At 44.7% G+C, this 12,512-nt stretch overlaps 1 protein-coding gene across 2 annotated transcripts in view; it reads left to right on the top strand.

Annotated features, from left to right (window-relative positions):
* PCDH15 (protocadherin related 15) overlaps nucleotides 1–12,512 on the top strand; it is a 324,226-nt gene that overhangs the window by 251,866 nt on the left and 59,848 nt on the right. For both annotated transcript variants that reach the window (XM_058841858.1, XM_058841859.1), the window contains exons 24-25: nucleotides 10,792–10,901; nucleotides 12,095–12,235. In XM_058841858.1, coding sequence (XP_058697841.1) covers nucleotides 10,792–10,901; nucleotides 12,095–12,235 — 251 coding nt within the window. The remainder of the gene's footprint in view (nucleotides 1–10,791; nucleotides 10,902–12,094; nucleotides 12,236–12,512) is intronic.

Genomic DNA, 12,512 nt, shown 5'->3' with positions numbered 1-12,512 from the left:
TTGAACATAAATTGTCTTTAGAAAGCCCTAAAGGATGGGCTTGCTCAGCTATTTAAAGAGTTTAGACAAAAACTCGTTATCTGCACTCTATTTGTCCTCATGATTGGAGTATTAGCATATTTCTGACTTATAGAAGTAAAAAACAGCAAAAACATGCTTCTCTTCTCCTAATTTTGTATTTAACTTGGAACAAATGTGAAATCTGAAGGACCAGGGCAAAATTACAAACTTTGCATTTAATAATAATCCTTAGCTGAAGGACTGTTTGAGAGAGAGAAATTGGTCCTGCTGCTCCCTACAGTTTCTTAGGTATCTCCAGAGTTGCGCAGTGTTTGCTGCATTACTTTGGGTAATGTAGCAAATAAAAACGTCCATTTGTGACTGGAATTTCAGATCAGGGCAGGCAGGTGTCTGTTGGAGCAAACCTGCTGTGGAGCAAGTCCAGAGAGGGCCCAGAAATTGCTGAGGGGACTGGAGCTGCTTCCCTCTGGAGCCAGGCTGGGAGAGCTGGGGCTGCTCAGCCTGGAGAAGGGAAGGGTGTGTGGAGACCTCTCAGCTCCTTCCAGGGCCTGAAGGGATACAGGGAAGCTGGAGAGGGACCCTGCAACAGGAACTGGGGTGACAGGACACAGGGAATGGGTTCAGACTGCCAGAGGGCAGGGATGGATGGGATATTGGGAGGCCCTGGCACAGGGTGCCCAGAGCAGCTGTGGCTGCCCCTGGATCCCTGGAAGTGCCCAAGGCCAGGCTGGATGGGGCTTGGAGCAGCCTGGGATAGTGGAAGGTGTCCCTGCCCATGGCAGGGGGTGGCATTAGATGGGCTTTAAGGTCCCCTCCAGCCCAAACCACTCTGGGATTGTGGGATTCCTGAGCCTGTCTTGAGCTCAAATTTTATCCCAGGAGCTGGGAATGTTATTTCACTACAGTGAAGAACTCCTGCAGTAAGAAATGACTTGTAGCCCATAATACCTTTTGATGACAACACCCGAATAACCCAGGTTATCTTTGCGTCCCTGTGAAATCTTCAGGAATATCTGGACAGTCTGGTTTCCCTTTCCAAAGCACAGCTCCCTTCGTGGGAAATTCTTTGCACAGTGTTAAGAAGCTCTTAAAATCTTTAGGGGACAGCAAAGACAGTTATTTATTTTCCTCAATATCAAAAATTAAATTAAAACAATCCCGGAAGTTTCTGATTCAGCTCTGAGACTCTCAAACACTCAGGAGCAGGACTAGTGCTGACTCCTAAGGTTTTCATAGATTGCCACACTCTGCAAGCTGTGCCTTGTGTTTGGTTTGTTGGCAATGATGAAAGCTGGAACTGACAGGTGTCACAGAACCTCATTTTCCAGTGACATGAGATATCTTTAAGGTGAAAGGCAGCACAGAGCTTGCGAAACGAAAAACTGTTGGATGTGGGTGCTCGAATTTCAGATGGATTGAGAATTAGTGGCTTTAGAGTGGATTAGTATTGATCTTTGCTTGTCTAGTTATCATAATCTGGATGATTCCAGCACTGTTCTCGAGCTGGTTTACAAAATTCCTTCCTGTGTATTTAGGGAAAGGTCACAGTTGAACAGTTTAACAGAATAAAGCTGCAGCCTGTGCTACAAAGTCAAAAATAAATACAAAATAGAGAGAGTGAGCAGATGGCATGAGCAGAAAGGGAGATGAAAGTGCCTCTCTGCCTTGAGCTGAGCTGCAGAGCCTGGCAGCTCTGCCAGAACACCAGCACTGCTTGGAGCCCTCTTCACACCCAGGGATACTTTGATTGATCATTATCCGTGCCTCAGAGTGACTTCCAGAGGAGACACCAGTCAAGTGGATGAAGGCAGACTGGTATTTATTCACTGGCTCTCCCTCTGCATTATTGCATCATTTGGGGCAAATTAATTGGTCTCTTCCCCCCTGCTTTCTTTGTTTGATTTGTAAATTTTTCTGGAGACTTCTAAGCACTGCTGTGCTCTCCATATTGAACAGCAAAGGGCAGCTGAGGGCTCTGAGATCCAGAAAATATAGAATAGGGCAATTGGTTTACAATAAGGTGGGGAGGGTGGGAAATATAGTTCCTTCATAATGCTGTGAGAGATCCCCCCTAAAGTCCATCAGAGGGGATCTTCTGCATCCTTGGGTCCTCTGGAGGGGACTGTCAGGAGGAAGCCAGGTGGGATTTGGGATGTTTCTCACCCCAGCATTCACTCCCTCTTAGAATCAGAGCAGCAGTAGGGCAACCTTCTCACTCTCTTCAATTGCCTGGAAAAACAGTTGGAGCCAGGGGGGGTCGGGCTCTGCTGCCAGGGAACAGGGACAGGACAAGGGGAAACGGCCTCAAGCTGTGCCAGGGGAGGCTCAGGTTGGACACCAGGAGGAATTTCTCCATGGAAAGGGAGCTCAGGCCCTAGCAGGAGCTGTCCACAGCAAGGGTGGAGTCCCCATCCTTAGGAGAGGTCGAAACAGTTGTATGGATGTGGCACTTGTGGATGTGGTTACTGGGGAACAGGGCGCTGCTGGGTTCCCAGTTGGACACAATGGCCTCTGGGGGCTTTTCCATCCCTAATGACTCTGTGGTCAGGCCTGTATGGTCCCAGTGCTCCAGCTGGATCTTCCCTGTGGAGCCCAGGAGCCGAGCTGCATTAGCCATGTGGGTCCTTGTCTGTCCTTGCCATGGGTGTTAAGGATGACTCGGAGAGAGCTGATGGCAGCAGGGCCTGACAAACAAAACATTTTCCAAGCCAGGCATTGTTCCACAAAAGCACAGTGTGGAGAAAAGAGGCAAAAATACCAAAGAATCAAAGTGCTGGAGCATTGGAGATGGCTGGGCCACCTCAGAGCTCAGCTGACCTTTGCTGCCAGGGAAGGACACGGCTGGTGCTGCTTTTGTCACCACATCTCCCTCAGGGTGTGTCAGTCCCTCAGTCGGATTCCACTGGTTTTCTACAGAACTGATGGAAGACATGGAAACTTCCAGTGTCTCCGGCCCATGTGACAGCCTGGAGAGCTTGGAGCTTGGTCTCTTTCTACACTTTCTACATCCCTGCCCCAAACAGGGTGAGACAATTCACACAATTTATTAAAGTTTTTAATGCTAGCTTTGATCTCATCCTGTTATTTGCCAGAAAAATGGTCTCTGGATAAAGAACCATGGAATTCCAGAGTGGTTTGGGTTTGGGAAGGACCTTAAAGTTCGTCTCATTCCACCCCTGCCATGGGCAGGGACACCTTCCCCTATCCCAGGGTGCTCCAAGCCCTGTCCAGGATCCCTTGGATACTTCCAAGGAGCCACAGCTCCTTTGGACAAGCAAATAAAGAAGGTTAAAACCCAATAAACAAAATTCATCAACTTTTTGAGAAAATCAAATCTGCCATACAGAGCCCCTTTCCCAAACTCTTCTTTCTTTTGTCCTGACTTCACCCAGATCACCTCTGGATCAAGGATTTGATCCAGAAGTTTCTGTTACTTCACAACAACTTATGGCAGCACTTTCATGTCTTAATTAACAGATATTAATTAGTAGCGCTATGAAACAGTGGAGACCAGATGTAACTGAAACCTCAGATGAATATAAAGTGGTGTTTTTAGCAAGCCTGTCCTCTTTATGAGCACGTCCTCAATTTAAAACAGTAAAAGTTGAAAGGGACTTGGGGTCTTTTTGGTCTTGTGTTAATTAATAAATTCCACATCCTCTGCAAGGGGAAGGTCATTGCTTGTAGCAAAGTGCTGCTGGAGCAGGGAGTGGAATGGGAACCGGGAGCAGCATCATTGCTTCCTAATTAGTGCCTGTGGTCACATTAACCAGGTGTTCAGTCATTCCAGAACAGGAAAAATGGGGAATTTTGCAAACTTACCGCTTCTGTTAGTGTTGCATTACAGCTCCCCAACCTGTCGGAAAAGATGTGTCCAGTTGCCCAGCAATCTGAAGTTTTATGGGGAAATACGGGAAGCTGTGAATTCCAAGCTATAACTCGATGTAAATGTAGTGTGGAATTTTACTTAATTTTATTTCTCTCCCAGCACCAGCACTGCTGTGGAAATGTGTTCTGCCTAAAAAGGGAGATCTGGGGACACGTGGAGCTTGCTCTCCCTTGGTGGAAGAGATGTTGTAATGTTTTCCACCCAATTAAATCCTTCAATAATGGAGTCAAACACCATCCAAGCAAAAGAATTCCACAAAACAAAATAATGGAGCTATATCAGGAGTCAGTTATTCCAAGATGTTTTCCCCAGTTCTCTGGTTTCCTGCTGTTCACTCAGACAGTTTTCCTCATTGGGAAATAGTGAATGGGGAACCCTGCACAGTGACAGGGGTGGCATTCCATGGTTGGAATCTAATTTGATACTTCCTTCAGAAAGGTGGAAAAAGCATCCACAGTGCTCTGGGTTGGAGCTCAGGAATTTGAAATTGTGGCTTCTTTTCCAACTTGGGATATTCCATGGCTCTCAATAATCTGTGAATGGCTGAGGCCTTGATGAATCAGGGAATTCTAGAATGGTTTTGGCTGGAAGGGACTTTAAATCCCATCCAGTGCCACTCCCTGCCATGGAGGGACACCTTCCACTATCCCAGGCTGCTCCAAGCCCATCCTAGCCTTGGACACTGCCAGGATATCAATTCCACCTTAGATGCTTTTCCATCAGGCTGCTCCTGAGCTGTATTTCTTTAAACCTCTGTTTACTGAAGTTTCCCGTTTCCCCTCCTAGCAGAGCTCCCTGGGATTTTCCTCTGTTAGGGAACATTCTTCCCCTCAGAAATAATTTTTCCTTTCTTTTCAGAGTCCAAAGGGTGCTGTTTTTGTCCCTCAAAAGGGATTTGTCCCTCCAAATATTTTGTTTGGTGCTGGTAGATTTAGAGCATCCATTTGGATCATTGTTCTCCCAGCATATCCAGGCCCTGCCACTGCTTTTCCCTCCTTTCCTAGGATGGAATTTGCATTTTATTAGGGGAAGACCACAGGCAACCTTCTAGTTGCAGTATTTTTGAGATGTGGGGTTAAAAGCAGTTGATGTTGTCCTCCTACTTAAGCTGGAGCTTCCAACATACATTTGGAATTTGCATCCCACATCAGTGGCAGCTTGAATTCAGGAAAATGTGTGTGATTTTCCCTTTGGAATCACTGTTTTAGAATGATTTGCTGCTGGTACTTTATTTGGTTTATAATAAAAAATTAACAAATGTGGTTATAAAGTTAAATTAAGTCATTTATACAGCAGATACTGAAGCATGAAAAAATTAGGGAGTTAGTTACCAGGTGATTACAGGAGGAGGATCCTTTTTCCCTTTTCCTTGTGTTAGCAGTGCTGTTTACATTTTATTAAAATCCTGTACCTCTTTATACCAAATGAAAAGAAAACTAGAATTTTAGGAATTATTTTTCAATGAAATGTTCTGGTGAGATGTTTCCTGGGGAAGAGGAAAGCACAGGGAGCCAGATCCTGGCAGGGAATCTGTGCTTGGAAAGGCTGAGGGTCAGAGTTCCCAACACTGTGTTAAGGAAATGTAGGAATAAATCACTCTGGGAGTACAGATGTGGAACTGAAATTATCCATAATTTTCATATTAAACCCCAGTGGCATCCAGCAATGTGTTATCCTTCCAGCCATGTTATCCTTGGAATTTATCCCATCAATCTGACCAATCCAAGTGTGTGACTGTGCCCTCTGTTGTGCTTGGTGGGAATTTTACCTTTTTTTTTTTTTCTTTTCTTTGCTTCTGCAGAATCCTGTCAGGAATATTCCTGCCTTCATGACCTCAGGTTTAATTTGGGAAGATTGGAGGGATAACATGAATACAGAAAGATCAGGAGAGCAAAACCTGACATTTGGGTTAAAATACAATAAGTTAAGACAGGATCACTGGAGCAGTGTCCACACTCCCTTGGCATTTGTTTTAGAGATAAATACCATGGGAAGTTCAGAGTGTCTCAAATCAATTTGGGAATTGAGGTGGAAAGGGAGGATATCAGGTCCAGAAAGGGATATTTGACACTCTGAAGGTAAACTGCCAATAAATACATCTAATTAAGACAAAAATATTCTTTTCCTAAAAAAAAAGAATTACCATTGCCTGTGATAAGCCACTCAGGTAGTTACTAGGAAAGCAAAAGCTTGATAAATTGATGGATTATTGCTCTAAAATGTGTCCAGGTCTATCTTTTTTTGAGCAAGCACAGGAAGCCAAGGTAGTTTTTATGTGCTGGTAAAAGGATTAAAAGAGCTGCCACGAGGATCATGGAGTTCCAGACTGGTTTGGGCTGGAAGGGACCTTAAAGCCCATGAAGTGCCACCCCTGCCATGGGCAGGGACACCTTCCACTATCCCAGGCTGCTCCAAGCCCCAATGTCCAACCTGGCCTTGGACACTTCCAGGGATCCAGGCACTGGCCCTCTCACCACCCTAAGAATAAAGATACCTGCAATGTTAATCAAGTTGAGGTAAGCAATGTAATTAAAAAGCACAAAAACTTAATTTCTGAGGGGTTTTTATGGACGTCCATAAATGAAAATATAAATACATTTTTTATTATAATATTCTATATAAATAGATATATAATATAAAGTCCACAAAGTAGAGGCAATTGAAGTGGCTCATATGGAGTCCATTCACATCCCACTATTAAGCTTCAGCTCTAAACCAATTTTCCAAATTATTATTGGGTTTGCTGGCTTGAAATTTAATTTTTTATTAAATCTCACATTCGTGCTTTAGGAGATAGAAAAGTTTCATGGTGAATTTAAAGCGTATTGGCTATGAGGCAAATTGAAAAAGGGCTGGGAGTGATGTGTTTAGCACAGGGAAGGAGAAGAATGAAAAAAGTAGAGAGGAAAAGTTAAAATTTCACTTGGACACTTCCAGTAGTTGTGCCCTGTATTGTATCTGAGATGTGCTCAGTCGCCCTTTCTAGTTCTGATCAAGACACAGATAATTAAGATACAGTAAATTCAGAGGGCTTTTTGTTTTTTTTAAATTTGTATTTATTTTCAGTATTTTTGTGCACAAATAATGTATTTATTTTAATCCTGTTCTTCTTTGTGGTTGTTTTGTTTATTTTCTGAGGCATAAACCCATTTTGTGGTTTCATACTCAAAGAAATCAATGAAATCAATGAGGGTCTGGGACCAGTCCTGGTCTCCATCCCATTCTGGATGCTCCCAAGATACCATTTATTCCTGTGGAAAAGTTTAAGTGAATCAAAGGGCCTAAATGCCATATTGCTGTGATGGTCATGGAAAAAAATACCATGGAAATGGATGAAACTGGGGTCTGGAATAGATTAAAGTTATCATGGTCAAAGGGTGGTTGTGTGGAGAAGGAAAGATTAAAACTCTGGATAAGGCTGAGGTGGGGTGGGAATTAAAGTGGGTGTCAATTGTGGTTTATCCCTCAGATTTTTGGGATGCAGGTGGATTATCATTTATTGCAAGGGACCTTCTTACATCCAGGGATGGGATGGATGTGGATTCTGAGCATGTGGGTCTTGGGAAGGAATCAGAAATCACAGATTTAAGCAGGTAGTGAGTTCATAAACTCAGAAAGGAATCATTGAAAATATTTCAAATATTTCAAAGCAATTCTAGAGAAGGGAACAGAGCTGGAGAAGCGGCTGGAGCCCCAGGAGAGGCTGAGGGAGCTGGGAAAGGGGCTCAGCCTGGAGCAAAGGAGGCTCAGGGGAACCTTCTGGCTCTGCACAACTCCCTGACAGGAGGGGACAGCCAGGGGGGGTCGGGCTCTGCTGCCAGGGAACAGGGACAGGACAAGGGGAAACGGCCTCAAGCTGTGCCAGGGGAGGCTCAGGTTGGACACCAGGAGGAATTTCTCCATGGCAAGGGAGGTTTGGAGTCCCCATGCCTGGAGGTGTTGATAAACTGTGGATGTGGCATGTGGGGGACATTGTTAGTGGTGAGCAGGGTGGTGCTGGTTGATGGTTGGACTTGATGGCCTCGGTGGTCTTTTCCAACCTTAACAACTCTGATTCCATGGATACAGCACTGGGCTGGGAGGCAGAGACACACCAACCCCACCCCAGTGACAGTGACACACCAATCCTACCTGGGGGACAGTGAGAAACCAATCCATTCACCCTTCCTGCCCCACAGAGGTGTTAAGCTCACAGAAATTCCCTTTCATTTCCATGGGGGTTTTCAAATCTTTTTCTGGGTGCCTTGGGCTGGATTCTTCTGCTTTCCTCTTCCCACAAAAATTCCAGCTTTTATCATCCGTTGATGCAAAATTATGGCATAAAAGCACCTTTGCCAGCGCCTTAAAACATCTTCAAATAATATGTTGGGAAAAAAGCACCATTTTCCATCTGAGCCATTCAAACATTGGAAAATAAGGAATTTATTCCCTTAGAAAGGTTATTAGAGCTGGAAGCACAGGATAAAGAGCAGGATATAGGAAGCTGAATGCTCATCTTTTGCTGCTTTGCTTCTCCACTATCCAGAGGAATGCTCTGAAGGGATGAGCTGGGTGTTTCACTCCAGCTGATGCATTACTCCTGTTGTTCCCAATCCCTGGAATAAAAGGAAGGGAATAAAATCAGTGCAATTATCATGGTGGGGGGGGGGGGGGGTGGGAGGGATGCTGTTCTGCTCCCTCCCTCTAGAGCAAACACAAAACCTCTCACTAATTATTATTGATTCGTCAATCCATTAGATTCACCACTGGCAGAGGGTACTATAAGGTCATTCCCACTGCAGAAATATCCTGGAATTGTGCTGGGAATTAAATGTAGGGCTTTTGTTCTACTCCCACCCCTTTAGAAGACAAAACAACATCATCTATAGTACCACATAAAAAGGGCATTTTCCTCTCTGACCTCATCAAAAGAACTCCAGCATTAAATGCTTCCAGCTTTGGCAGCTTTTTTCCCCTGTCTTTCCCTGCCTTTCAGCAGCTTTTTAATCCTTAAGATTAGCATTTGCATTGGTAAAATGCACATTAAAAAGCTTTTCATAGCAATGGTTTTAGAGCTTAATAAATAAGGAGCAACAAGGAATTTTATTCCAACCTCTGATGCAGAATGGTGGGAGCAGAGGGATCTGCTCTGTGTATGTGTGTTTGAGTGAAAGGGGATTTTTCCATCAGTGAATAAAAGAGATCACTGTTATATTGCATGATCCAAAACTTAATTCCATATATTCATTATCTCTAAATTTTTCTAGGAAGTTCAAAGCAATAGTGATTCCAAAGGAAATGCTTCTAAGGCAGAGCTCAAGGGAAGATTGGCTGCTTCTTGATGGGAAAAGTTTGGGTTCAATAGTTGGGATGGTGCCCCAGGGTTCCAACTTTTGTATAATCATGGAATATCCTGAGTTGTAAGGGACACACAAGGATCATTGATCCCAGCTCCTGGCCCTGCACAGACACCCCAACAATCCCAGCCTGTCCCTGAGAGTGTTGTCCCAGCACTCCTGGAGCTCTGGCAGCCTCAGGGCCGTGCCCATTCCCTGCCCTTAGAATGGGAAAATATGGTGTGGGGTGGAGGATTTGAAAACCACCTGGAAGATGAAAGGGGAAAGTGATAAAATATTCATGGAATCACAGAATAATTTAGGCCTGAAAAGACCCCCGAGATCATCAGATCAAACAAATCAAAACCAGGGCCACCACTAGACCATGTCACCAGGTGCCATTTGGTCTTCCACATACCTCCATGCTATTCTCTGGAGAGAAGCAGCTGCAGATTCTGTCCAGAATTTTGAAGATCAGTGCACAGCTGATCTTCCAACTCAGGAGACTCTCTGAGAAGATCTTTATCTGATGCTTATTTTGTTATCCATCAAATGAGTGTAATTTTCAAAAATTGAAAATATCTGCATAATACATTAAAAAAAAAATCTACATTCATGGATGAGTGTCAAAAATTCCTTTTAAATTTATTTTGAAGAGTTTGAAGCATGAATTCAACCATTTCTTGCCGTGAGGAAAATCTGAGGAGGAGGATTTGAGATGAGCTGAAGCCTCTCACTTCTTGTTGAAATTGTTTGGATTGCTGACTTAAAGACATCAGCACAGAGTCATGGAATGGTTTGGGTTCAAAGTGCCTCGAAGCCCATCCAGTGCCACCCCTGCCATGAGCAGGGACACCTTCCACTATTCCAGGCTGCTCCAAGCGCCAATGTCCAACCTGGCCTTGGACACTTCCAGGGATCCAGGGGCAGCCACAGCTGCTCTGGGCACCCTGTGCCAGGGCCTGCCCACCCTTACAGTGGTTGGGTAGCCTCGGGTTGCAGTTCATTTCCTGAAAAGCAGCTTGGGTTTTAGTTACAAAATGTGTTGGCAGGGAAATTTTTGGAACTTCGTGAAGAATGGAAATTCACATGGAGGTGGCCCCAAAATGATTCCTGTTTAAGGCATGGAATTTTACCCATTAATGAATTTTCCTGTGTGATTTTCTGACAGATTACTGAGTTTTCTTAGTAGACTTGAATATATTCAAGGTCTATTATAAAAGAGATCTATTGATCTATATAAAATACAGATAGAAAAGATTTATTTTGTCTTTTACTTCCAGTTTATCAGGCTGTGGTGGTTCTTGTTTCTCCTCATTATTCCCTGCTTTCCCACTTCTCAGATCCAAGAATCATTAGATCTTTACATTGCCACCTCTTGTCTCTTGGACTTTTCAGTGGGTTTTGCATTTTCAAAGGATAAACATTTTCCCTTTTTAAAATGATTTTCCCTTATAACAGATCCTGTGGGGGCCTAATAGATGGAGGAAATAGTAACCTGAGGAACAAGCTTCAACAATCGGCTGTTCAGGAATGTAACACAAATCTTTCTGTTCCACCCTGCAGACCTCCCCCAGTGAGTGAAAGTGCCCCGAAGGGAACCGTGGTCACCGTTGTCACCGCAGCCGCCCTCAACCAGACAGTGGTGTACTCCATTGTGTCAGGGAATGAAGAGGGTAAGTGTAAGATTAATAATATTAATATTTCAGTCTTGTGGTCATGGTGGGCACACGAAGATCTGCAAGAAAGTGTGGAGAAGTAAAGCTGCTGAGGTGAATCACAGAATTGTTAAGGCTGGAAATGAACTCTCAAATCATCAAGGTGAAATCCCACCCCATCTGGACAAGCTCAAGGGAATTCCAGGGCTGGAAAGGACTTGAAGAAACCTGGAGAGGGACTTTTGATAAAGAACAGGATAAGGGGGAATGGCTTCAAGCTGGAACAGAGAAGTTTAGATGGGATATTGGGCAGGAATTGTTCCCTGGGAGGGTGGGCAGGCCCTGGCACAGGGTGCCCAGAGCAGCTGTGGCTGCCCCTGGATCCCTGGAAGTGTCCAAGGCCAGGTTGGACTTTGGGGCTTGGAGCAGCCTGGGATAGTGGAAGGTGTCCCTGCCCATGGCATGGGGTGGCACTGGATGGGCTTTAAGGTCCTTTCCCACACAAACCATTCTGGGATTCTGTAACTAGCATTATCAGGTCTTTGGAGATAAACTAGAGATCAGATTAATTAGCAAAATTACAAGAAAATAATTCTCACTGATGTGAAAATTCCCATGGGTGCCACACTCATGTGAGTCCATGGCATGTTGAAATAAAAACATAAATAGCTTTGATGAAGTACTTGCTTAAAAATCTGGTCTAAGGGATTATAGACTCAGCCATGCTGTAACAGTTATCGGATTAGAGCCTGATATCCAAAAAAACCATGCTGCTGGGATGCTCTGTGTGATCCACCTGGAGGTCTTGACAAAATAACACAGAATTAGAGAGAGGGATGTAAATTCCCTATCTCATCCTCCTTTTTCTGAGCGTGGGCTCTTTGTCATGTCCCATCTTTCCATTTGTACTCAAGTCCTGTGCAGGGAGCTGCACTCTCTGATCCTTTGGGTGCCTTCCAGCTCAGGATATTCCATGATTCTGTGATGCTGCGTTGGTTATCCCAGTAGCAGGGCAGATCCAGCTGCTCTGCTCCTTAAAAATATCTTCAAAGATGAGCTGTGTGGGGTTTTCCAAGCGGGAGGGAAGGAGGGAGGGAATGACTTGCTTGGCAGTGTCAGAGAATTGTGTCATACACAAAATAAAACCCTTGGGCATTGAAAACTCCTGTTTATGCATCTCATAAGATTCCTGTGTTTTTTCTGGCTTCCAGATGTGTTTGCCATTAACAACAGAACAGGAGTGATCTCTGTGAAAAAGCCTCTGGACTATGAACGTGTCCAAAGTTATGAGCTCCGAGTGCAGGCAGACTCGCTGCAGGTGGTGAGATCCAACCTGCGGGTCCCCTCCAAAAGTAAGTGTCAAAATCCTTCCTTTTCCATCTTTTTTAAACAGATATTGCTGGTATTTGGTGAGAGTGCTGTAACTGCTCCCCAGTGACCTTGCTGTGTTTTAGGGGGGTGATGGTGATGAAGGAATCACAGCCTACCCTGCATTTTTGGATCTCTTGGCCTGACTTGCCCAGAGCAGCTGTGGCTGCCCCTGGATCCCAGGAGGTGTCCAAAGCCAGGCTGGACGGGGCTTGGAGCAGCCTGAGATAGTGGGAGCTGTCCCTGCCCATGGCAGGGGGT

The sequence above is a fragment of the Poecile atricapillus genome, chromosome 6, assembly GCF_030490865.1.
Source record: "Poecile atricapillus isolate bPoeAtr1 chromosome 6, bPoeAtr1.hap1, whole genome shotgun sequence".
NCBI lineage: Eukaryota > Metazoa > Chordata > Aves > Passeriformes > Paridae > Poecile > Poecile atricapillus.
This window is presented reverse-complemented; position numbering and strand designations above follow the sequence as displayed.